Genomic DNA, 26,097 nt, shown 5'->3' with positions numbered 1-26,097 from the left:
ATGACCAACAATATAAGTACTAAAACTAAAGTATACAGAGGATTATGAAAACTGCTCCTTGTCTGTTCAGCTAGGAGGAGGCTCAAAATATAGAAAAGCCTTTGTTTTAAAGACAGTGCCTGAATTGAGTCTTGAAAGGTAAGTAAATGTTAGGGGAAAAGTGGGAAAGGTGTTGGGGTCACACTCAGGATGGTTCTCTGTAGGCATAAAGACCAAGGCTTTGATAGAAGATCGCACAATCTAAACTAAAACCCAACTGGCTAACAGTTTAAAACTTTTCCAAATAGGTAAAAGTAATGGAAAGACAAAGGAAAAGAGGACGTTGTTTATGCCAAATTAGGGAAGGGGCATAGGCTGCGAGCTGGAATGTGCCTGTGAGCATGTCCAGCACAAACATCTTGGTTAAGGTACAAGGACATAGAATGTACTAGGCGCCTGTGAGCATGTTTAACAGCTACATAGGATAGGGCCTAACAAAGAGTTATTAGCATAAAGTAAGGAGGCTTAAAGGAAGTTAGTTTTTAAAAGAAACTATTATTTCTAACACTTATGATTTATTCTTTAACAAGAAAGGAAACTTTTGAAGAGGAACTTTTTACTTTCTACATAGTGAAGGTATAAGCTGCAGGATGAGCTCTATAAATGTTAGCTGCCATGATGATGATTAAGCCAAAAGTGCTTAATGTTAAGGATAATTTTTGTTTGGTCTGCAAGTAGTTAGATAATCTTACTGCAACATTTGGTTCTATGTAACTAGACTATTTTCAAATCCCAAAGCGTGGCCCATGCAATGTTATGCTGAACCAAACATAAAAATAATTTTATTGAATAAAAAAAAAACCCACAAGGTAATATCAATCAATAAAATAACCAAGTTTTAAAAAGATAAAATTATTCTCATATTTGTAATTAGTAGTAAAACTGTATTTGAGTACACTGCAAGATAATCTTAAAAGCTACCAAGTTTTACAGGCAGAAGAGTTAATAAAAGTTCTTGCCTTGGCCCTAGAAAATAGTCACATATAAGGAATCTGTAGGGTTATTACCGTAAGATCAAAGAAAGCAGTAATTTATCAATTTTCAATAAAATCCTAGCATTTTACAAGGGAACCAAGGTCTGATCTGTATCAACATTTTCAATCTCAAATTATTTTTAAATAAAAGAAAGCAAAATATCTCTCCAGAAGCCCAATATATAAAACTGATAAGTATACTAAAATTGTTTCTTTGAAGCTGGGGAAGGAAGCTTACTAGGTCTACCTCTGCATCCGCACATTTCTCCTCCGGCAGTCCTGAAGATCTTTACAAAAGCCAAAGCCTCTGAAGAAAACAATCTGAAAATCACTGATCTAATCCAATCCTCTTTATTGTACAAATGGGGACACTGAAGTCCAGAGATGAGAAGTTAACTCAGTTGACTTAATGGCAGAACCTGGACTAGAACCCAGAATTCCCATCGATGCTTTTTTTTTTAAAAAAAAATAGTGTGATGGAATGGAATTATGGGTTTCAGAAATTATCATTGTTATTTCAAAGCCCTTATTTTTCTATTATGAATACCAAGGCTGGATTTGCTTAGCAAACTCTTCTATTAGTTCTTTTTAAACTTTTATAGATAAAAAACTTAAAAGTTGAGAAAACATATGAATCTTACTTTAAATTCAAATGCTAACCAGAAAAAGCCATTTCACATACACATGATCAGTATTCATCAATATAAGTAATAGTATATAACATTAACATTAACTGAAAGTAAGTATTAACATGCAAACAGTATAAAGACAAGGATTTCTGTTTCTTTTTGTTCACTGCTGTGAACATATAAACTTTCTGGGTTGGGGTGCTACAGTTTCAATGTATGTGTCCCTCCAAAATTCACATGTTGGAACTTAAACCCCCAGGTGATGGTATTAAGAAGTGGGACCTTGAGGAGGTAATGAGGGACTGGGCCTTGCAAAAGGGATGGAGAGAACTAGCTACTTTTTGCCCTTCCATGTTGTCTGCCACATGAGGACACAGTGCTCAGCTCCATGTGAGAATACTGCCAAAAGGCACCGTTTACGATGAACAAGCCCTTGCCAGACACCAAATCTGTTGGTTCCTTGATCCTGAACTTCCCAACCTCCCAAACTGTGAGAAATACATTTCTGTTGTTTATAAATTACCCATTCTAAGGTATTTTGGCACAGCAGCAGGAAAGGAATAAAACATGGGGTATAAATAGTTAATGTGCCAAACAAACAAGTAATTAGGAAATGCTTCAACAGTAGAGTTCCCAACAATTTCTGACTAGTCATCTTTGGGGAAAAGATGTGACATTTTTACCCTCTGATTAAAATTAAACCAGCGGTTAAAGGGACGAGAACACATTAGAGCAAGAATCTAGCATTTGGTTGAGATATAATAGTGTGTCTCAACTAAAGTCACTTTTAATATTAAAATCTGACTTATGTATATTGTGTAAAACAATGACCCAAAGTTTACTAGTAGCTGATGTATTCACCTGGAAGTGCCACACTCGAAATCACAAATTTGGTGCTACCACATTCCGATAGTTATCTTTTTGCTAATACCAGTCAGACCAAAAGCAAGGCACGTCTATTCTTATGGTGCAACATTCACCACTCAAACACTTCATATGCCAGATATCACTAATTAATTATAGTGGTGTTTCCCATATGGTATAGATGCAGTGTCAGAATTCTTTAACACAGTGCTCCTGGATGACACTAGTAAACAAGTAAGTAGGCATGCAACATAAAATTTATCTGCCATTTTTGTGCTATGATATAAACAGAACATACTAAAGGCACAAAGGGCAAAATATAATTATCCAATTCTTATTGTGATGATAATATTTTAAGATTAAGAGTATAACAGCGGTCATGTGAAATAATTTAAAAACCTTTTTCCAATAAAACTTTGTCATAAAAAAGGTTTTAAGAAAACTCACCTTGTTGACTAAGTGACTGCTCAAAAACTGACTTATAAAGGCTCCGAAATGAGGCACTAAGATCTTCAAAATTATATTCTGAGAAAAGTAGTTGCTTGTCTCTTTCTGGAAGGTTGTACTGTGGTTGCTGCTGAGGAGTTAATGATTGAGAGACTGATTCTGGATGGCTTGTCACCTAACATTAAAAGAAAACACAACTAATTCAGCCTCTCTACTAATTACAATTGGCTTGTTATATAAAATATATAACTGAAAACAGTGCCAACACTGGAATTCAAAGAAAATAACTCTTCTGTCTCAGGCTTTCCCATCCTCTGTTAAAACATAATGGACAGAAAGCAAAACAGTTAAACTGAATCTTGAAGAACTGTAGAAGTCTAACCCAACCTCCATATTTCACAGAAGGAAAAGAATTCAAAGTTAAATAACTTGCCTTAGATCATACAAGTAAGTGATGAGTTAGGCCTAGAATCCTTTTAGGCTTTCTGTAAAATCTTCAATCGTGATTTCTACAGAAGCTATTTTATCTCAAACTCCACTAAAACTATAAAACTACTAACATTTCTTTCATTTATTCAATTATTTTTTAGTATACAAACCCAAATACTGTGAGTACTATGAGTCAGATGTATGGCTCTGCCCAAAGCAACAAGGAGCTTAAATATGCCTAACTCTTCATCTCCAGGGAAAACTTACCTTTAAAAGCAGGAAAACTAGAAATAAAATCAATAAAAGATAATCATCTGTATTTCTAAAAGACTACGTACTATATGAAAAGGTGGTAAACTACCATTTGTTTAGTGTTTTGAAAAATTAATGTACGAACACTGACTAGAAACTTAAGTAGCCATTAAAAATAATGCTCATAAGGAGTCTGCAATAACATGGAAAAATATGGATTTTTACATAAGAAAATGGCTCCGCCGCTGGCACCCTAGTGTCCTTACACATCTCCACACAATGTAGGCAAGGCTCCATGGCAGGATGACCTAAGCCTTGGTGGAACACCCTGTGATTATCCTGGAACAAGTGGTTTTATTTATTAAAATTCTCATCTGCCCTCATGTCTTGCAGGAGATGGCCATGGGGCAGTTACTCATCCACCTTTCTATTTTGCAAGAGGTTGCCAAGAAACAGGTTCTCATCTACCTCCCTGGCTGAGTGAGGCATGGGACTTTCTGCCTTACTCCCTTAGGGTACAGCTGCAGGTTACAAAACTGCTTAGCTGCACTATGGAATTTGTTCCTCTATTACAGAGTGAGCTACTACTCGAGTAGTCTGTCATCTAGTACTGTCATGTGGGATGTAGGGAGCTGACACCATGCTAACCTGGTTTATACTGTCTGTATAAGTAATAAAACTATCTCAATCCATGTGGGCTCATTGTGGCCTTACAGGATCAAACTATATAGGTGTGATAAACCCAATCGGCAGCTGCCACTGCACTGTTGCTTAGGGACTGCTCAACCATTTGACACTTTATTGTTGAAAGAAAACAGCAGGGACGGGCATGGTGGCTCAACGCCTATAATTCCAGCACTTTAAGAGGCCAAGGCGGGCAGATCACCTGAAGTCAGAAGTTCGAGACCAGCCTGGCCAACATGGTGAAACCCTGTCTCAACTAAAAATACAAAAAGTAGCTAGGTGTGGTGGCTCACGCCTGTAATCCCAGCAACTTGAGAGGCTGAGGCAAGAGAATCGCCTGAACCTGCGAGGCAGAGATTGTTGTGAGCTGAGATCGCGCCATTGCGCTCCAGCCCGGCCAACAGAGCGAGACTCCATCTCAAAAACAACAAAAAAAAGCAGTCTACAAAGTCTCGCTTTAAACAGGGAAGTTTAACCCTGTTACATTTATTGGCACAACAAACATGTTAGTTCTTACTTCTGTCATCTAGTTCTATACATGCTTTTTAAATTTGTCCTTTTATAATGCTTTGTGATACTGGACAGTGTTCTTTGCGTTCTTTTGGTCAAGATTTTTTACACTTATATTACTTCAAAAAGCAACTTAAAATCATTATATCTTTGCTGAGTTTGCTTCAATGTTCCAACTATTGTTTTATAACTTGACTTTGTCATTATTATTTAATTAATCTTGATCACGGGTAAATAATTTTTTTCAGGAAAGATACATGAAAACAAGGGCAGGATACTTTCTAATCTCTGCATATCAAAGAAAGTCTTTCTCTTGCCTTCACACATGAATTAAAATTTGGGCATAATATTTGTTATTCCAAACTCATTCTCTCAAAACTCTGCATACAATGCTCCATTATCTTCTGGCATTTAGTAGTATCAAAGAGAAGCCTGAGGCCAGGAATGGTGGCTCATGCTTGTAATCCTAGCACTTTGGGAAGCCAACAGGGCAGGAGGATTGCTTAAGCCAGGAGTCCGAGACCAGTTTGGCCCACTTAGCCAAGACCCTGTGTCTAAAAAGAGAGAGAAAAAGAGAGGTGGAGGTCTGATTTGTGTTTCTTTATATATAACTTACTTATTCTGTCAGAGTATTTATATGGGTAACCACTTATGAAATTTTAAAATTTGCCATAATGTATCTATATACAGCAGTCCTTTAGTATCTGCGAGGGATTGGGTAAAGGAACCCCAACCCACTAGAATACAAAATCTGCACATGCTCAAGTCCCTTATACAAAATGTTATAATATTTGCATATAACCTATCCTCCCATATACTTTAAATCATCTCTAGATGATTAATACCTAATACAATGCAAAGTTATTAAACTACATTTTTTTCCTTTAAAAAAAAAAAAAGAAAGAAATACAGTCTCATTCTATCGCCCAGGCCGGAGTGGAGTGACATGATTATTCCTGGGTTCAAGTGATCCTCCCTTCTCAGCCTCCTAAGGTGCATGCCACAGTGTCTGGCTATTTCGCTTTTTAAAGACGGGGTCTCACTATGTTGGCCAGGCTGATATCAAACTCCTGGTCTCAAGCAATCCTCTTGCCTCAGCCTCCCAAAGTACTGGGATTACAGGTATGAGCCAACTCATTCCAGCATATATTTTTTATTGCTGTACTTTTTTTTGTTTTTAATTGTATTTTGTTGTTCAAATATTTTCAATCCAAAGTTTCGTTAAATCTGTGGATGTGGAACCTACAAATATGAAGGGCTGACTGTATACGTTTTTCCCCCATTAATTTCTTCTAGAACTCAGTATCCCTTTAAATCTCTATTTCTTCTGAAAATCGCTTCTATAACAACTTTTTCTTCTGCAAGGACAACTACAATTCTCAGTTCTCCACATTTATTGTCTTCTTTTACATAATTTTTATTCCATTTTCTTTCTTCTCCATTGTGGGATAATACTTTTTTCCACCAGGCAATAATAATTTTGCAGAGGCAACTTTCTTTTTTCCTACATTCAATGTGAATTTTAATTCTGCTATGTTTTTCTTTCCCTTGTGTTATTTTCTTTCGGGTCTCTCCCTTTATATCTTTGTCCTGTGTAAGTTTTTTCCTATTTACTCATCCTGGAACAACAGGGAGTGATCTGGTAAGATCAAGTTTACACTGACAAACAATGTGGTGTGTAGCTCTTGGGCTCTATTATCTGCTCACTGAGGAAGACAGTTGCCAGGTAGTTTGAAAAGAATAACAGATACCCTAAGAGTCATGTTCTTGTAATAGGTAACAAATTAGTATAGAAGCAAGAGTACTCATACACAGGTCCCTTTATAGCATGGCTTTTTGCCCCCTGGATCCAAACTGAAAATACATGAGTAGTTAAAAATTGAGTACCAGGCCACCCTAACCTCTGGGGTTTACAGAATTCCCTTCTCAGATCTACAGCTGGAAACCATGTCGACACACACATCTTCTAAGCTCTTTTTCTAAGAAGTATAGAATATCACCAACTATCGCTCTACTAGACTAAAGTGCAATTTTTTTCCTGTTCCAATGGCTTTTCTCTTGGACACAGGACAGAATAAAGTAGACCAAAATCTGTTAACACTGCACAACCATTTTTTAAAAATCGAATATGGTACCAAATTAAAACACTAACAAGTTACAATCTCCTCTAAGTTTTATCTAAAGTTAATAAATTTATTAGTGAGAAAAACATACCTTCATTTTAAAATTTGCATTTCAATTATGTTTGGTTTAGTTTTAAGTATTAAATGAATAACTATTAACATGTTAACTTCATCAAGACTTACCGGTGTATAACTATGCACACTTCCAACACTGTTCAAATTAACAGACGCCAAACTCTGGTCTGAGAGACTGTTGTTAAGGCTACTGCGTGGGCTATCACTACCATCCTGATCAGTGTTATACAGTGTTACCTAAAATGAAAAAAGAAAAATGACAACTGAATATAAGGAGTACTTCTTAAGCAATTCTGCAAAAATACAACTGAGCAGGCATATGGCAAGAAGAAATCTCAGTGGCCTTTCCCTAGGTGCTCACCCCAATCCCATGCCCCGTATGGCTAAGTTCATGTTCATCATAAAATAATTTTCTCAATACTCAAACTAAAGGACATGTCTTTTAGAGGTATAGAAATTCAATTTATAGCATAATTTACCAGGTATAATTAGCCCATAAACATTTAATAAAAGAGGAATATAATAGATTTTTACTCTATTAATAATGCATACATTTTTGCTCAGGCTTTAAGCAAAATTACTGTTCTATCAGAATCTTAGAAATCAAAAAGAAGCATATACAAAAAAACAAGATTTTTTTTTTTTTTTAAATCACAGGCATCACAGTATTTTTAATACTGAAGATTGGAAACAAATGTTCAACACATTTATAAAATCATAAATACATGATCTAACTTTAAAAAAAAATGTTAATATATACATTAGATATGAAGAACTGTCAAACTGTTGTTAATGGTTTTCTGGAAGGGGCTGAGGATTCCTGAAGACTTACATTTGTGTATATTTTTACAGTGCTTGAGTTTGTCTATAAGCATTATAATTTTTAATTTAGAAACAAACAAACAAAAAAAGGTATTTTTGGAATAGAAAACTAGCCTATTTGCAGTGAGCCAAGATGGTGCCACTGCACTCCAGCCTGGTGACAGAGCAAGACTCTATCTCAAAAAAAAAAAAAAAAAAAAAGTAAATATAAAGGAAAAAACAAATAATACATATTATCATGAATAAGAGTTCTGACCTCATGGATTCTCTACAAAGGTCTCAGTTACCCAGGTATCCAGAGACCACACTTTGAGAACTACTGATACACTGTATGACCAGCACTCTAGAAGCTCATGTACTCTCCCAGTCATCACACATGTCAGTCATTATCCATCCTGTATCTCCTGTCCCAGGTAACCACTTCTATCACTATTGATTGGTTTTCCTATTTTTGAACTAAGTATAAATGGAATCACATAGTGTATATCCTTTTTAAAAGGCCTTGTTTTCTACTGCATTAATATCTACTCCTAATCTTTATATTTCCTTCTTTCCTTTTTAAAATTCATTTTTTTCATGCAATAGAGCTTTATTGTTTTATCATTTACATATTTGGAAGTATAAATCCTCCATGTTTTATCCTTTTCTTCAATATTTTCTTTTCTTTTTTTGAGACGGAGTCTTGCTTTGTCACCTAGGCTGGAGTGCAATGGTGCGATCTCAGGTCACTGCAACCTCCGTCTCCCGGGTTCAAGCGATTGTCCTGCCTCAGCCTCCCAAGTAGTTGGGATTACAGGTGCGCGCCACCATGCCTGGCTAATTTTTGTTATTTTTAGTAGAGACAGGGTTTCACTATGTTGGTCATGCTGGTCTCAAACTCCTGACCTCATCATCTACCCCCACCTCAGCCTCCCAAAGTGCTGGGACTACAGCCACTGCACCCAGCCTTCAATATTTTCTTTAGCTAACTTTAGTCATTTGGATTCTCATTTTTGTTTTACTATCAGCTTATTTTTCACCCATCGCCTCTCTTCCCACAAAGAACATCTGGACTGGAATCACATTAAATTTGTATAGCAACTCTGGAAAAACTGACTTCTTTACAATAGTCTTCTGCATGAAAATTATATAATCTATTTATTTATGTCGTTTTCTTTCAGTAATTTTTATAGTGTTCTGTGTAGAGTTCATCTTTCATTTAAGTCAAGGTATTCGATGTTTCTGAATGCTAACTTAAGTGTTATCTTTCACATTTTATTTTCAAACTATCTGTGGCTAGTAGGCAGAAATAAAATTGATTTCTGAAGAGAATTCGCTAAATTCACTTATTAATTTTAAGGCTTTATCCATAGATTCTGTTCAATTTTCTGTGATCATCAGTGGCAACTTTGTCTTTCAAAACTTTATGCTTTTTATTTCTTGTTTGTAACTTCTAACTGGTAAGGACCTCCAACACAATGTCAAATAAAAGTGCTGACAGCAAACATCTTTCTCTTCTTCCATACCTCAAAGAGAAAGTTTTCAGTATTTCACCATTTAATATAGCATTTGCTATATGCTTTGTAGATATTCTTTATCACACTGAAAAAAATTTCCACCTATTTACAGCTTTCTAAGGGTTTTATTAAGTCATGACCTCTGAGTATGCCTTTGTAATAATCCGCATAAAATGTGGAGTATACATGTAGCACTTCTAACTACAAACAGAAGAACAACAGCAATAGATTTCCTAGTGCTAGACCTAGCCTGCATTTCTAGAATACAACTGTGTTTGTGATGTTCTTTTTTATGTATTGCTGGATTAAATTAGACAACATTTTGTTTAAGATTTTAACACCTATGCTCATGAGACTGGCTGAAAATTTCCTTTCTTGTAAAGTTTTTTTCAGGTTTTGCTACTTAGGCTATGATGGTTTCATAATATAAATTGGGACATGTTACCTCTTTTTAAAAATTCTCTTTAAGTGTTTATATAAGATAAATGTTATTTTTTCATTACATAATTATAAGAATTCCTTGAAGCTTGCTGGGCCTGAAGTCTTCTATAAACAAATATTTTTAATTACGGGCTTAATATATACAAAAGTATTAACGTTTTCTATTTATTCTTGTGCCAGTTTTGATAAGTCATTTTTTACGATTTTGTCTATTTCATCTAAAATTTCAACTTTATTTACGTAAGATGTTCATATCTATCCTTCCATTATCTTTTTAATTCTGTAGAATCCATATAGCTCCTTTTTTCATTCCAGATATTAGCAAATTGTATTTCTCTTTCATCAATTTTAATAGTACCTTTCTGTTGTTTCATTTTTGAAAGCTTTTTATTGCTATATCTCCAAATTTACTAATCTTTCCTTCTGTTTAGTCTGTTATTAATCCCATCTAGTGTAGTTTTCAACTCAGACACTGCAATTTTTATCTCTAGGAGTTTGCTTTGGGTTTATATTCCACGTGTCTACACAGATTGTTCAATGTGTCTTTTAGCTTCTCCATGAAATACAGATATAACTGCTTTAATGTCCTTTTCTAAGCTAATTCTATCATCTCTATCATTTCTGGGTCAGTTGTGACTTTTTCCTCATTATGGGTTGTTTATTGTAAGAAAGTAAAGAACATTAGTGAGCTTTGGGGATAGTTTCAAGTAAACTAATAAATGTATAAGTTGCTGGTGGCAATCCAGATCTACGCAAAGAAATAAAGAATACCAGAAATGGTAACTATGTGGGTAAATGTAAAGCCATTTTTTTTTCTGATTTAATTATCTTGAAATGGTAATTAACTGTTTAAAGCAAAAATAACAAATATGTATTGTGGGTTTCTATCATAGAAAAAAATGGGAGCGTACAGTAATAAAGTTCTTATACATGATATAGTATAGTATCTTCATATTTTTAGTAGAGATGGGTTTTTGCCATGTTGGCCAGGCATGTCTTGAATACCTGGCCTCAAATGATCCACCCGCCTCAGCTTCCCAAAGTGCTGGTATTAAAGGGGTGAGCCACCACACCCAGCCCAAATATTGTATATCTTTAAATGAGGTTGTTTGTTGTTTTGATTTGGTCTGCATGTTCTATGAGTTACAGAAAGGCATGCTTAAATATATTACCATGATCTTCTTTATTCCTTTTTCCTCTCCTGCTGCACACTAAAAACAACCTTGTTTGACCTTTTCCCCATGTCCCATTTACCTCAAGTTTTTCTGAATTTTCCATCTTTTCTTCTCTCTGTGCTTCCATCTGCACGTTTTCTATAGACCTATTTTCCAGTTCATTAAATGTCTCCGCTGATGTGCCTGATCTGCTATTAATCCCATCTGCCAGGTTTAATCAAGTTTCCTCTTGATTCTTCCATATAAATTCCAATTCTCTGGTCAATTTTCTATAACTCATCTATTTTCTTGACCATATCAGTTATAGTTATTTTGCGATCAATGTTTATACTGTCTCCCCACAACTGCATATTTACTTATTTCAAACTCTCTCTCCTAGCACACCTGGAAATTTTGACTGAATGCTACACCTTACACTTATGGAAAATTACAGAAGCTCTGGATGATGTTATCTTCCTCCAGAGAGAATCCGTTTTCTTTTGGCAGAAAGAATATTAGCATACCACTCTAGTAACTGTTAAGGCTGATCTATCTTGGCTTGCACTTACTCTTAGAATAAAATTCTTCTCAGATATCAAGTTGAAAGCCTACGGTGTATTACCATGGCTCTCTCCTCCTTTGAAGACCATAAACTACAATATTTGTCCCTCCTGTTCTGTGAGAGTGTTGAATTTTGGCTAGCGAAAAACTACTTTGTGTCTGAGCCCTAGCATACACAATTAGGAGTTGGCAAATGCCTTAAGTGGATACTGCTTACAAAAAGTTGAACTGAGCCGGGTGCGGTGGCTCACACCTGTAATGCCAGCACTTTGGGAGGCCAAGGCGGGCAGATTACCCGAGGTCAGGAGTTTTGAGACCAGCGTGGCCAACATGGTGAAACCCCATCTCTACTGAAAATACAAAAATTAGCCAGGCGCAGAGGTGGGCACCTGTAAAGCTACTTGGGAGGCTGAGGCAAAGAATTGCTAGAAACCGGGAGGCGGAGGTTGCAGTGAGTCAAGATCGCACCACTGCACTCCAGTCTGGGCGACAGAGTGAGATCCTGTCTCAAAAAAAAAAAAAGTTGAATTCACCCGAGATTCCTCAGGATCTCGGCTCTGCAAGCCCTGGCTGTTCGGTAACTCCAAACTCCAATTTTTGTCTCCCTGGTTTAATGAGTGCTCTATGCTACTGCTCCCTGTGTAGCCCCCCCTACGCCATGCACTGAGAATTGGGAAATGTACCAAAGGAAAATGTACAAAGCTTATCTCAATGTGTTTACCTCTTCTCTGGGCTCCTGACCCCTGAAGTCCTGGCTGTCTTAGTTTCCAATACCTCCTTCTTCTTCTTTTTTAATCAAAGAGGTGGTAGGGAGGGGTGTGTGGCTATGTCTGTCTGGTATTTTACACAGATAGGCAGAAATGATAATCTAATACTAGTAGTCTGTCATATCTGGATGCAGAAATCCAAAACCTTCAGTTCCTTTGACATCCACATTATTTGGTCATAAAGTCCCAGCATTACTACTTCCTAATTGTTTCCTAGTAACCACACTATCATCTATGTTTAGGTCCTCATCACCACTTAGACTACTGCACAGAGCAGTATTAGGTATTTCTGATTCTAACCCATCCACTTCACCAGAAATTCTTATCTAGCTGGTCACCATTAGAGATCATTTTATAAAGTACATATTTCTGGGCCCTACTCATCATGACACAATAACTGATTTGGTAGAACTGCAATGGAATCCTGGGATTACCACCACTACCACAACCCACCCCCCACCCCCCTCCACCCCCCAACTGCCCCATAAATCCTCTAAGTGACTGTGATGTAATGATTTCAGATTGCCACGTGGGAAGAATCATTCCTCTATGCCTAGGCTGCCAGTTTCCTTTCTGAACTGGAAATTTGAATTATGTCACTCTGATTATAATCTGTCGTCTGTTTAATCATTATCTTTCTACAAGTAAAAGGATCCTAGGAGTGCCATGTTAGTGCAATGGTGTATGTGTATGTGTTCACATTTACGTGTGCGCGTGAAGTGAGAGAATGAAAGTCAGAGAGAGGGAGAGAGAAAAAGAGGGTGAAATCTAGAGGGAGAAAATGAAAACAAGACTGAAAGAGAATCTAAGCGTAAGTATGGGAGATGTATGGCTCTGGAGTACTCATGGTCTAGTAGGTAAGAAAACAGATGAACAAAACTGGATTCATGAACCTCCCAGAACCTTTTTAGGGTTTTGAGATGTAACGTTAAGAAACTGTCTTATGGCCGGGCGCGGTGGCTCAAGCCTGTAATCCCAGCACTTTGGGAGGCCGAGACGGGCGGATCACGAGGTCAGGAGATCGAGACCATCCTGGCCGACACGGTGAAACCCCGTCTCTACTAAAAAATACAGAAAACTAGCCGGGCGAGGTGGCGGGCGCCTGTAGTCCCAGCTACTCGGGAGGCTGAGGCAGGAGAACGGCGTGAACCCGGGAGGCGGAGCTTGCAGTGAGCTGAGATCCGGCCACTGCACTCCAGCCTGGGCGGCAGAGCGAGACTCCGTCTCAGAAAAAAAAAAAAAAAGAAACTGTCTTATAAAGAAGAGACAGATATATACCTGTATCCCACTAGGTATATAATGACCCATCACAAAGTTGTGACTCAACATCAAAATGTAGCAAACGACCATATACTGTTCCTGGCTATATTCCTAGACTTGAATATCATGAAAATAGGTAGACCACCATCCCAGTGAACTCTATGAGGCTGTCCAATTATTATTTTACTTGACTGTTAACTCATCAGAATTTGACAATCTTTTTTTCAACCGCATATTTGGAGAGGTAATTAATGATTTTGAAACAAACTGATTCAATAAAATGCTGGCTCACAAATTCTACCAATGGGAACTGAGAGAGCCAAGAATTTTTAAACAAGTATAGAACTTCTCAATAAGCACCTTCTAATTTCTCCTGAGAGGTATTTTGTTCTAATTTGTGCATACCTCAAAACATTCTGAATTTAGCCTTCAAGCTACCATGTATAGGGTAAACAAATATATATAATCTTTAAACTGAACCATACAGGATTCTATCATTACTACAAAGGCAAATTAAATGTACTACTCAATGACATTTCAATAATGTTTAAAAAAATGAAATTACTTTGTTAGTCACAGTGTTGATTGCCAGAGTTGGAGAGGCACTTCCCGAAATAATACACTCCATTCCCAAAGAATCTGAATCTATGCTATATGGAGTTGAGGCCTAAAATATAAGAACAAAATAAATAATTATTAGCTCATATATCCAGCAACTTTAACACAGTTTGAAGGGATCTCATCAAATTCTCGAACATTCAGTTTTGTGCTTTGTTTCTGAAAATGAATTTAAATCACTAGTGAAATCTATTCTACTATATTTTAGTATGCTACTGACCTGATATTACAAAGTCCTTTGGTATGGCTATTCTCTAACAACTCTTTTAATTGACTGCGAGATAGGCTGACAAAAATTATAAATAAACTTCTGTAGTGAAAACTGCTAATGATCCCCTAATATTCATTCTCCCCTCATCCTTTACAGTAATAGATCTTTACAGTATCTACTCATGTCTGCCCAGCCACAGACTACCTTTCCAGATTCATGAGCTACTTGTGGCCATGTGACTACAGTGTAACCAATGGGATGTGAGCAGGAGTGATGTGTGCCACTTCTGGGTCATGTCTTTGAAAGAAACCTGCTTGCCGACCATTCATTCTTCCTCTCTTATTGCAGATTTAAGACAGATATGGTGGTGGTGATCTTGCTTAACCATAAATAGCTGAGGGTAATACCCTAGGAAAATACCGGAAAAACAGGATTAGAAGGAACCTCAACATCTGAATGACCTTGTCGAACAGAGGTGTTTATATCTCTGACCCACTAATCAGCTTGGGCTTCTACCTGACAGAGAAATAAATCTCTCTGGTTTAAGCCAGTTATAGATTTTTTTAAACTTTTGCTTTTTTTTTAATTGATACATATTAGATGTACATATTTTCAGGATACATGTGATAATTTAATCCATTCATATAATCAAATGAAAAATTTGATATCCTCAAACTTTATTTATTTTTTGTTTATACTGGGAATATTCCAATTATTCTCTTCTTAGCTATTTTGAAATATACAATCAATTAGTGTTAACTACAGCCACCCTACTGATTTATCAGACATCAGGTCTTACTTCTTCTTCTTCTTCTTTTTTGGGATGGAGTCTCGCTCTGTTACTCAGGCTGGAGTGCAGTGGTGCAATCTTGGCTCACTGCAACCTCCACCTCCCATGCTCAAGTGATTCTCCTGCCTCAGCCTCCCAAGTAGCTGAGATTACAGGTGTGTGTCACCACGCCTGGCTCATTTTTGTATTTTTAGTAGAGACAGGGTTCACCATGTTGGCCAGGCTGGTCTCGAACTCCTGACCTAAAGTGATCCACCTGCCTCAGCCTCCCAAAGTACTGGGATTACAGGTGTGAGTCATCACGCCCAGCCAGTTCTTATTTCTTCTATCTAAGTGTATACTCATATCCATTAATCAACCTGTCTTCATCTCCCTTCCCCCTACCCTTCCTGGCCTCTGGTAATCACCAATCTATTTTCTATCTTCATGAAATCCACTTTTTTAGCTACCACATATGAATGAGAATATGCAATATTTGTCTTTCTGTGAGTGTACATCAGTTATAGTTTTATTTTTCTTCCTTTGCTAGAGCAACTGAATGATCTCCTAAATATACTTCATATGTACTGCTTAGAGTTAACCTGGGTGTCAAAAACAATAAAGTTTTCTGCTATTGGAAATTTTGAATATATACATTGTGATAATTCCTCTCTCTCTCCTAAGAAATGTTTTTTATTGCTTTATTGAGCCCTCAAAACTTCAACTTCAATAGTAAATGTTAAAGAGGGGCAAATAGAAATAATTTATGGTTATGACGCTAGTTACATATATATTCTCTCTCTGGCAAAAACTCTTTGTCCCACACATGATCCTAACTGTACATGCATTTTTAAAAGATCATACCAGATGAGTGAGAGAGCAATTGCACCAAGACACATTTCTGAAATTAACCTATCCTTTAATCCCTTAGCATTTTTCTCATCAGATAATCTAATCAACCTTTGGGCAGAGAATAGGGGTCTTGATTGAAAAAGACCAGAGCTACCCCTACAAGCTAGAATCCAGCACTTAGGTCCCAGGTACACACTGAGAGCAAGGTGAAATAGAAGAGCTATTAAAAACAACTCTATTTATGCCTCAGTTTTAGTGCCAGCCAACCAAGCTATAATTAAGTTAACACATAAGATTACTTTAGAAAGGTACAAATCTCATATTCCCTTAACTCAACTCAGTCATCTCAGTCTGAACTACTGGTTCACTAATTCTCATTCTTCCCTTCTGGTAGGATAAGGGAAAGTTGTATTATGTGATGTCATGCAAATTACTTGAACTTTATGCTTGTTTTCTCATCTATAAAAAGAGGATTATGATACTACCTTTAGAGGTCTGTTAAGAACATCAACAAAATATTTCATGTAAAGCACTTAGCATGGTAACTGAAACACACAGTAAGTGCTGGCTACTATCATGACCACTAGAATATATCTGCTACTGATGCCAAGGACCTGCTGATACAAAGAAATACTCATCCCGCAACAAAATACTAGCAAATCATATTCAACAGTTCAGTAAAAGGATCATGCACCACGATCAAGTGGGATTTATCCCTGGGATGTAAGGCTGATTCAATAGACATGCATCAATAAATGTGATTCACCATATTACAAGAATCAAAGACAAAAAGAATGAAGGATCATCCCAAAGATACTTTAAAAAGCACTGGACAAAATACAATATCCTTTCATGACAAAAACGCTCAACAAATAGGGTATAGAAAGAACATTACTCAACACAGTAAAGGTCATATAAAATAAGTCTATAGCTAACACCATACTCAATGGTGAAAAGTTAAAGGCTTTTCCTCTTAAGACCAGGAACGAGACAAGGATGCCCACTCTCACCATTTCTATTCAACATAGTACTGGATGGCCAAGCCAAAGCAATTAGGCAAGAGAAGGAACTAGAGATGCTCCTTGACTTATGATGGGCTTATGTCCCAATAAACCCATCATAAACTGAAAATACCATAAGCCAAAAATGCATTTACTGTACTTAACCTACTGAACATCACAGTTCAGCCTAACCTACCTTAAACATGTTCAGAACACTTACATTAAGCCACACATGAGCAAAAGCATCTATTTTATAATAAAGTGTTGAATATCTCATGTAATTTATTGAATACTGTATTGAAGGTGAAAACCAGAATGGTTGTACAGGTACTTGAAGTACTGTTGCTACTGAATATGTATTGCTTTTGCACCATCAAAAAGTCAAAAAAATGTAAGCCAAAACATTCTCTAAGTCAGGTACTATCTACAAAAGGCATCCAAATAGGAAACAATGAAGTCAAACTGTCTCTGCTAATGACATGCTCTTATATAGAGAAAATCCTAAAGACTTCAACAAAAACAGAACAGTATTCAGTAAAGTTGTAAACAAATTCAGTAAAGTTGCAGGACACAAGATTAACCTCTAAAAATCAGTAGCATTTCTATACACTAACAACAAACTATCTAAAAAAGCTATTAAGAAAACAATTCATTTTTTCTTTCTCCAAGATGGTAGATTAAAGGGATTAACATGCCCCCCCCCCCACTTGGAAAAATAAAATCATGTGTAGAAATTCAAGTTGTGAACTTCTTTCCTAGAAGCAACACAGGAACGTAACAGAAAAACTGAAAGAAACCGCAGGCCTTTTGAAAGAAGTGGTGGGCAGCAGCCTACACCATGAAGCAGGTAGAAAACTGTGTCTATAGCGCTTGAGTGGGAGACAGGTTTCCTCCATGACACATACTCCCACTAGGGAGTCAGGCCAGTGGGAACTGCCTTAACCCTACCCAGGTATAAAATACCTTAACCCAATCCAGGCCACAGGAGAATGCCTTAATGCTACCCAGTGCTGGAGCCGACTTAATGAGCAGTGGGGAGAACATGAGGAGAAGCAGCATCAGGACATGCTTTACATCCATTCCCAGACTCCAGCAGGCCCGGAGGGAAGCCATTCATGATCCTATCTCAGGGAAGACTGCCAGCTAATTCAGGCAGAGGTCACAGGTTGAGAGATGCTCCCAACTGAGACTCGTGATATAATCTTGAGTGCAGATGGACCCCCTTGGCCAGAACAGAGGGGCAAGTGAGAAGTGTGCTATAGCCACAGGTGCAGGAGCTGGGTGTCCCTGCTTTGCAGGCAGACCTGGAGGGATATGGCCTGAAAACTGTGGTTTCTGTCTTGGCTGGGAAGGCTTATAGCCTGGGGCAGTTCTGAGTTCTAACTGCTGGCTGCCTGCAACCCAACTGGCTGCTGCTAGCAGAACACTGTGTGTGAGACCTTTCTTGCCAAGTCCGTGGGAGCTGAGTGGGCCTTACTGCCATTTGCTACACCAGATGCCCCATGCGGATTATTCTGTGCATCAGAGGCAGCTGTGCTCCATCTGCCCTGTAACACTATCCTGACAGCCACGGAACTGCCCTCTGACCCCTACTGGGGCCACTGCTTGCGCCCACATGTCAAGAGCCAGAGTGCAGACTTGCCTGACTCGGCCCCCATCTGGCTTTGTCCCTTCACTAGCCCTGGTAGCATAACACAACAGACTGGGACTTTGGGAAGCCCATAGCCCCACCTATTACCTGAGACACCAGAGTACCTTGGGTAACATAAGGTAAGCACAAATCCCACCACTACCACCATAGTTGGTGTTCTTTTGCAAGCATCACCTCTTGAGGCCAACCAGCACAGCCCATTATTACAACATCTGCAGGGACAATAACTCCACCCTCAGGAAGGAGAAATTTTTTGCATGACCTCAGCTATCGTCATTGCCTGTATCACCCTGGCTAACCAGAAGATCTTGAGTCTATCCACGTGCCCAGTACATTACTACTACAGTTGGCATCTGAGAAAGCCAACACAAGCTGGCATTTGAGAAAGCCAACACAAATCTCAAGGAGATTTCCTTGAGATAACCAAGGAAATCTCATAGTCTACGTAACTCCCTTCCCACCCCCATCAGAGCTGGTGCTGGTACCCGCTGCCGGGAGACTAGAGGACAGGTCACATCACTGAATCCCTTGCACACATTCCCCAGCACCAGCCTGGAGTGTGGCAACCCCACTGAGCAGCTACATCCAGAAGAGCAGCAAGCTCCACAATAGTCTGGCCCTCAGGGACTGCTACTCCTAAGGGAAGGGGCAGGGTGGGGGGGTGTACTACATTAAGGGAGCACCTCATGAGACAAAAGGAACCAAACTGCAGGCGTCAAGTCCTTTAACTTTCCACTTGTGGGGAAGGTTCTTTTAGAAGAGAAACATGTGCAGTGCTAAGCTCAGTGGGGAAAGTTTGTTTGGCTCTACCCCAAAGTCAGGCGGCCCTGGTGCTCATGAAGGGTCTAGAAGAAGGGGATTTCTTCTCCTCTCGCCCATCATTGCAGACACAGCTGGGGCCTCTCCCACGGGAGCTTGGCATGGGTGCATCTGTAGATACTCTTCCTGGAACACTTTGGGGTAACTGCATCCCTACAGGAGGTGTGCCCTCCAGATTCAGGCCTCCATGAAAGGTAGAGTCATAATCCCTCTTTACATGGAACATCACAATCCTGCAGATGAAAAGAGATGCCTGTCTGATATGAATAGCTGGAACATCTGGTGAGGAGTGTGACTGGGAGGTGAATGTTTTCCTATCAGCCTGAAATACAGCTTTGGTGGTTTCTTTCCTTCCCCTTGAAAAGACTTCAGTGCATTTCACTGAAAGCTTTCCTAGCAGCCTCTGCCAAGGCTGGGAACTTTGCCCACCACTGGGGTATTACCTCCTTTGGCCATACCTGTGGGTACCTCCTACCAGCCTCAAGCCTAAACTATTCAATTCAGTGAATAAAGTATTAGAGGATAATTTTTTTTTTTTTTTTTTGAGATGGAGTCTCGCTCTGTCGCCCAGGCTAGAGTGCAGTGGCCAGATCTCAGCTCACTGCAAGCTCCGCCTCCCAGGTTTACACCATTCTCCTGCCTCAGCCTCCTGAGTAGCTGGGACTACAGGCGCCCGCCACCTCACCTGGCTAGCTTTTTGTATTTTTTAGTAGAGACAGGGTTTCACTGTGTTAGCCAGGATGGTCTCGATCTCCCAACCTCGTGATCCGCCCATCTCGGCCTCCCAAAGTGCTGGGATTACAGGCTTGAGCCACCGCGCCCGGCCAAGAAAATTTTTAAATGCACACCACTGGGGAACAAGATAAGCTTCAAGAGACCTCTGCCATTCTCCAGCTCCACTGGAGATAGTAAGCCTGCTCACACACCCTGCACAATGCTACTACAACCAGCATCTGAGAAAGCCACTACACAAAGATTCTCTGTAACCAAGAAACTCTAATATAGCGTTTTCACCACAGAAAGCACCCAGAGCCAAAGCTGGGTGACAATAAACCATAAACATTAAAGTTACATCCTGGAGTAGTGGGGGTGAGGAGGGCCGGGGGAAGGTAAGAAATGAAAAGACACAGTTGAATCAAAAATAAATTCAAAAATAATTAGAAGTGGCCAGGCACAGTGGCTCATGCCTATAATCCCAGCAATTTGGGAGGCCAAGGTGGGAGGATCATTTGAGGTCAGGAGATAGAGACCAGCCTGGCCAACATGGTGAAACACCATTTCCACTAAAAATACAAAATTTGGCTGGGCATGGTGGCACGTGCCTGTAGTCCCAGCTACTCAGGAGGCTGAGTCAGGAGAATCATTTGAATCCAGGAGGCGGAGGTTGAGCCAAGATGGTGCCACTGCACTCCAGCCTGGGCGACATAGCAAGACTCCATCTCAATAATAACATAATTCAAAAAGTCAATTGTGAATTTACTCAAAGAGAAACAAGGTAAAAATGCAACAGAAAAAATTTTAAATAACAGTTCAGAATATGAAGGAAAAATTTTCTAAAGAGACAAATATTTTAAAGCAAAGCCAATCAGAACTTTTGGAAATAAAAGACCTATATCGAGAATTACAAAATGTGGTAGAAAGTTTTAACAACAGACTAGACCAGGTAGAAAAAAATAATTTCAGAGCTCGAAGACAAGACTTTCAGGTTAACCTCATCAGATAAAAATAATGAAAAGAAATGAACAGTCTCCAAAATATATGCGATTATGTAAAACAGCCAAACCTAAGAATCATAGGTGTTCCTGAGGGAGAAGGAAAAGTTAAAATTTGGAAAACCTATTTGAAGGAATAATTGAGGAAAATTTCCCTGGTCTTGCTAGAGATACAAGAAGCTCAAAGAACTTCTGGGAGATTCACTGCAAAAAGGACATCATATAGTCATCAGATTATCTAAAGTCAATGTGAAAGAAAGAAGTCTAGAGCAGTTAGACAAACGCATCAGGTAACCTGTAGAGGAAAACCTATCAGACTAACAGCAGACTTCTCAGCAGAAACCTTACAAGCCAGAAGGGCTTGGGGTCCTATCTTTACTCTTTAACAGAATAACTGTCAGTGAAGAATTTTGTATCTAGCAAAAAAAAAAAAAAAAAAAAAAAAAAAAAAAAACCACACAAAACAAAGCAAACAAAAAAAAAACACTAACTTTCTTAAGTGAAGGAGAAATAAAGTCTCTCAGAAAAGGAAATGCTAAAGAAGCTTGTCAATAATAGGCCTGCGTACAAGAAATGCTAAAAGGAGTTCTTGAAACAAAAGGTTGATGTGCAAAAGAACAGAAACTCCTGAAAGTATAAACTTCACAGGGCTTGTGAAACAATAACACAAGGAAGAAAACAAAGTCACTATGTAACAATCAACAGTATGACTGGAATAGTATCTCACATCTCAATATTAATGTTGAATGTACATGGTCTAAATGTTCCACTTGAAAGATATACACTGGCTGAATGGATTTAAAAAAAAATCACAAACTGAGTAGCTGCTGTCTTCAGAAGACACACCTAACATGTAAGGATTCTTAAAGACTCAAGATAAAGGAGTGAAAAAAGAGATTTCCAGCAAATGGAAGCCAAAAGCAAGCAGAAGTAGCTATTCATATATCAGATAAAAAAGACTTTAAAACAACAACGGTTAAAAACAAAACAAAAAGACACAATTATATAATGATAAAAGGATCAATTCAACAAGAAGATATAACAAACCTAAATATACATGCACCTAACTGCAATGCTCCCAGATTCATAAAACAACTAGTACTAGAGCTAAGAAAAGAGACAGACAGCAACACAATAATAATGGGAGACTTCAATACCTCACTAGCTGCACTAAACAGATCACTGAGGCAGAAAGTCAACAAAGAAACACTGGACTTAACCTGTATTCCAGAACAAATGGACTGAACAGATATTTATAGAACAGTCTACCCAAGAACCACAGAATACATACATTCTTCTCGTCAGCACACAGAACATTCTCCAAGATAGACCATATAATAGACCACGAAACAGATATATTTGTAAAAAACAAATCAAATAAAACCACAGCAGAATAAGACAAAAAATCAATTCCAAAAGGAACCCTCAAAACTATACAAATACACAGAAATTAAACAACCTGCTCCTGAATGACTTTTGGGTTGACAATGAAATAAAGATGGAATTTAAATTTTTTTTCCAAATGAATGGTAACAGTGATACAAGTTACTGAAACCCCTGGAATACAGCAAGAGCAGCACTAAGAGTTAAGATTACAGCACTAAATATCTACATCAAAAGTTCTGAAAGATCACAAACTGACAACCTATCTTCATACCTCAATGAACTAGAGAAATAATAACATGCCAACCTAAAGCTAGCAGATGAAAAGAGATAAAAAAGATCAGAGCAGAACTAAATGAAACTGAAAGGAACAAACAAATACAAAGTATCAATGAAACAAAAGGTTGGTACTTTGAAAAGATACATAAAACTGAGACACCACTAGGTAGATTAACCAAGAGAGAAGATACAAATAAGCTCAATTAGAAATGAAAACGGAGACATTACAACTGACACAAAGAATTATAAAAGACCATTCAAGACTACTGTGAACACCTCTATGCACACAAACTAGAAAATCTAGAGGAAATGGATAAAATCCAAAAAACACAAAATCATCCTTGCTTGAATCAGGAAGAAATAGAAATCCTGAATAGACCAATAACAAGCAATGAGATTAAATCAATAATTTAAAAACTGCCAAAAATAAAACAGCCCAGGGCCAGATGGATTCATAGCCGAATTCTACCAGACATTCAAAGAAGAATTGGTGCCAATTCTACAGAAACTATTCCAAAAGACTGAGAAGATGGAACCCTCCCTAACTAATTCTATGAAGCTAGTATCACCCTGATACCAAAGCCAGGAAAGAATATAACAAAAAAAGAAAGAAAAAAGAAAACTACAGACCAATATCCCTGATGAATATAGATGCAAAAATCCTCAACAAAAATATTAACAAACCGAATCCAACAGCACATCAAAAAATAGTAATTAACCACAATCAAGTGGGTTTCATCCCAAGGATGCAGGGATGGTTCAACATATGCAAGTCAATAAATGTGATTCACCACATAAAATTAAAAACAAAAACAATATGGTCATCTCAAAAGACACAGAAAAAGCACTTGATAAAATCCATCATCCTTTTATGATAAAAACCCTCAACAAACTAGGCATCAAAGGAACACACCTGAAAAAAACAAGAGCCATCTATGACAAACCCACATCATAAAGAATGGGGAAAAGTTGAAAGCATTCCACCTAAGAACTGGAACAAGACAAAGATGCCCATTTTTACCACTTCTATTCAACATAGTCCTGGAAGTCATAGCCAGAGCAATCAGACAAGAGAAATAAAAAAAAAAAGGGCATCCAAACTGGAAAAGAGGAAACGAACTATCTCTATTTGCTGATAATACGATCTTACACCTAGACACCCTAAAGCCTTCTCCAAAAGACTCTCAGAACTAATAAATGAATTCAGTAAAGTCTCAAGTTACAAAATCAATGTACACAAATCAGTAGCACTGCTATACACAAACAGCTATCAAGCTGAGAATCAACTCAAGAACTCAATCTTTTTTTTTTTTTTTTTTTTTTTAGACAGGTCTCGCTCTGTCACCCAGGATGGGTGCAGTGGCGTGATCTCGGCTCACTGCAACCTCTGCCTCCCAGGTTTAAGCGATTCTCCCACCTCAGCCTCCTGAGTAGCTGGGATTACAGGTGCATGCCACCACATCCAGCTAATTTTTGTATTTTTAGTAGAGAAGGGATTTCCCCATGTTGGTCTAGCTGGTCTCAAACTCTCAACCTCATGATCCGCCCATCTCAGGCTCCCAAAGTGCTAGGATTACAGGCATGAGCAACTGCGCCCAAAAATTAAAAAACCTAGGAATATACTTAAGCAAGGAGGTGAAAGATTTCTACAAGAACTACAAAATACTGTTGAGAAAATCACAGATGACACAAACAAGTGGAAATACATCCTATGCTCATGGAATGGAAGAATCAAAACTGTGAAAATGACCATACTGCCCATAGCAATCTACAGATTTAATACAATTCCTATCAAAATACCAACATTTTCATAGAATTAGAAAAATCCTAAAATTCATACAGAACCAAAAAAGAGCCTACATAGCCAATGTAATCCTAAGCAAAAAGAACAAATGTGGAGACATCACATTAATCAACTTCAAATTATACTACAAGGCAATAGTAACCAAAACAGCATGGCACTGGTATAAAAGCAGATACACAGACCAATGGAACAGAAAAGAGAACCCAGAAATAAAGCCAAATACTTACAACCAACCTTCAACAAAGCATACAAAAACATAAACTGGGGGAAAGGATACCCTACCCTATTCAGTAAATGGTGCTGGGAAAATTGGACAGCCACATGTAAAAGAATGAAACTGGATTCCTATCTCTCACCATTTACAAAAATCAACTCAAGATGAACTAAAGACAAGGCCAAGCATGGTGGCTCATGCCTGTAATTCCAGCACTTTGGGACGCCGGGGCAGGCGGATCACTTGAGGTCAGTAGTTCAAGACCAGCCTGGCAAACATGGTGAAACCCTATCTCTACCAACAATACAAAAATTAGCCAGGTGTGGTGGCACACGCCTTGCAGTCCCAGCTACGTCAGGAGGCTGATGTAGGAGAATTGTCTGAACCCGGGAGGCAGAGGCTGCAGTGGGCCAAGATAGCGCCACTGCACTCCAGTCGAGGCAACAGAGCAAGACTCCATCTCAACAACAACAAAAAAAAAAAAAAAGAAGAAGAAGAAAAAAGGATGAACTAAAGACTTAAATCTAAGACCTAAACCTACAAAAATGTACATGAGGCCGGGCGCGGTGGCTCAAGCCTGTAATCCCAGCACTTTGGGAGGCCGAGACGGGCGGATCACAAGGTCAGGAGATCGAGATCATCCTGGCTAACACGGTGAAACCCCGTCTCTACTAAAAATACAAGAAAATTAGCCGGGCGAGGTGGCGGGTGCCTGTAGTCCCAGCTACTCGGGAGGCTGAGGCAGGAGAATGGCGTGAACCCGGGGGGGCGGAGCTTGCAGTGAGCCGAGATCGCGCCATTGCACTCCAGCCTGGGGCACAGAGCTAGACTCCGTCTCAAAAAAAAAAAAAAAAAAGTACATGAACACCTCTTCTGGACACTGGACTAGGCAAAGAAATTGTGACTAAGACTCCAAAAGCAAATGCTACAAAAACAAAAATAAATGGGAAATAAACTAAGCAGCTTCTGCACAGTAAAAGGAAATCATCAGAATAAGCAAATAACCTGTAGAATGGGATAAAATATTTGCAAATTATGCATCCAATAAATGACTAATATCTAGAATCTACAAGGAACACAAAAAAATCAGCAAGAAAAAAAGTGAGCAAAAGACATGAACAGGCATTTCCCAAAAGAAGGTATACAACCAGCCAAAATATATATAAAAAATTTCAACACAACTAATGATAAGAGAAATGCAAATTGAACCACAATGAGATTCCATCCATCTTATCCCAGCCAGAATGGCCACTATTA

The 26,097-nt window shown here is 38.4% G+C and overlaps 1 protein-coding gene across 6 annotated transcripts in view; it reads right to left on the bottom strand.

Annotated features, from left to right (window-relative positions):
* Positions 1–26,097, bottom strand: part of LOC105494838 (forkhead box J3) — a 151,605-nt gene that overhangs the window by 14,647 nt on the left and 110,861 nt on the right. For 5 of the 6 annotated variants that reach the window (XM_011763718.3, XM_011763717.2, XM_071094971.1 and 2 more), the window contains 3 exons: positions 14,093–14,194; positions 7,135–7,263; positions 2,954–3,128 (listed from right to left, as the gene is read on the bottom strand). In XM_011763718.3, the coding sequence (XP_011762020.1) occupies positions 2,954–3,128; positions 7,135–7,263; positions 14,093–14,194 (406 nt within the window). The remainder of the gene's footprint in view (positions 1–2,953; positions 3,129–7,134; positions 7,264–14,092; positions 14,195–26,097) is intronic. The other variant, XM_011763721.2, reaches the window with a different exon arrangement.

This window comes from Macaca nemestrina, chromosome 1 (assembly GCF_043159975.1).
Source record: "Macaca nemestrina isolate mMacNem1 chromosome 1, mMacNem.hap1, whole genome shotgun sequence".
Lineage (NCBI taxonomy): Eukaryota > Metazoa > Chordata > Mammalia > Primates > Cercopithecidae > Macaca > Macaca nemestrina.
This window is presented reverse-complemented; position numbering and strand designations above follow the sequence as displayed.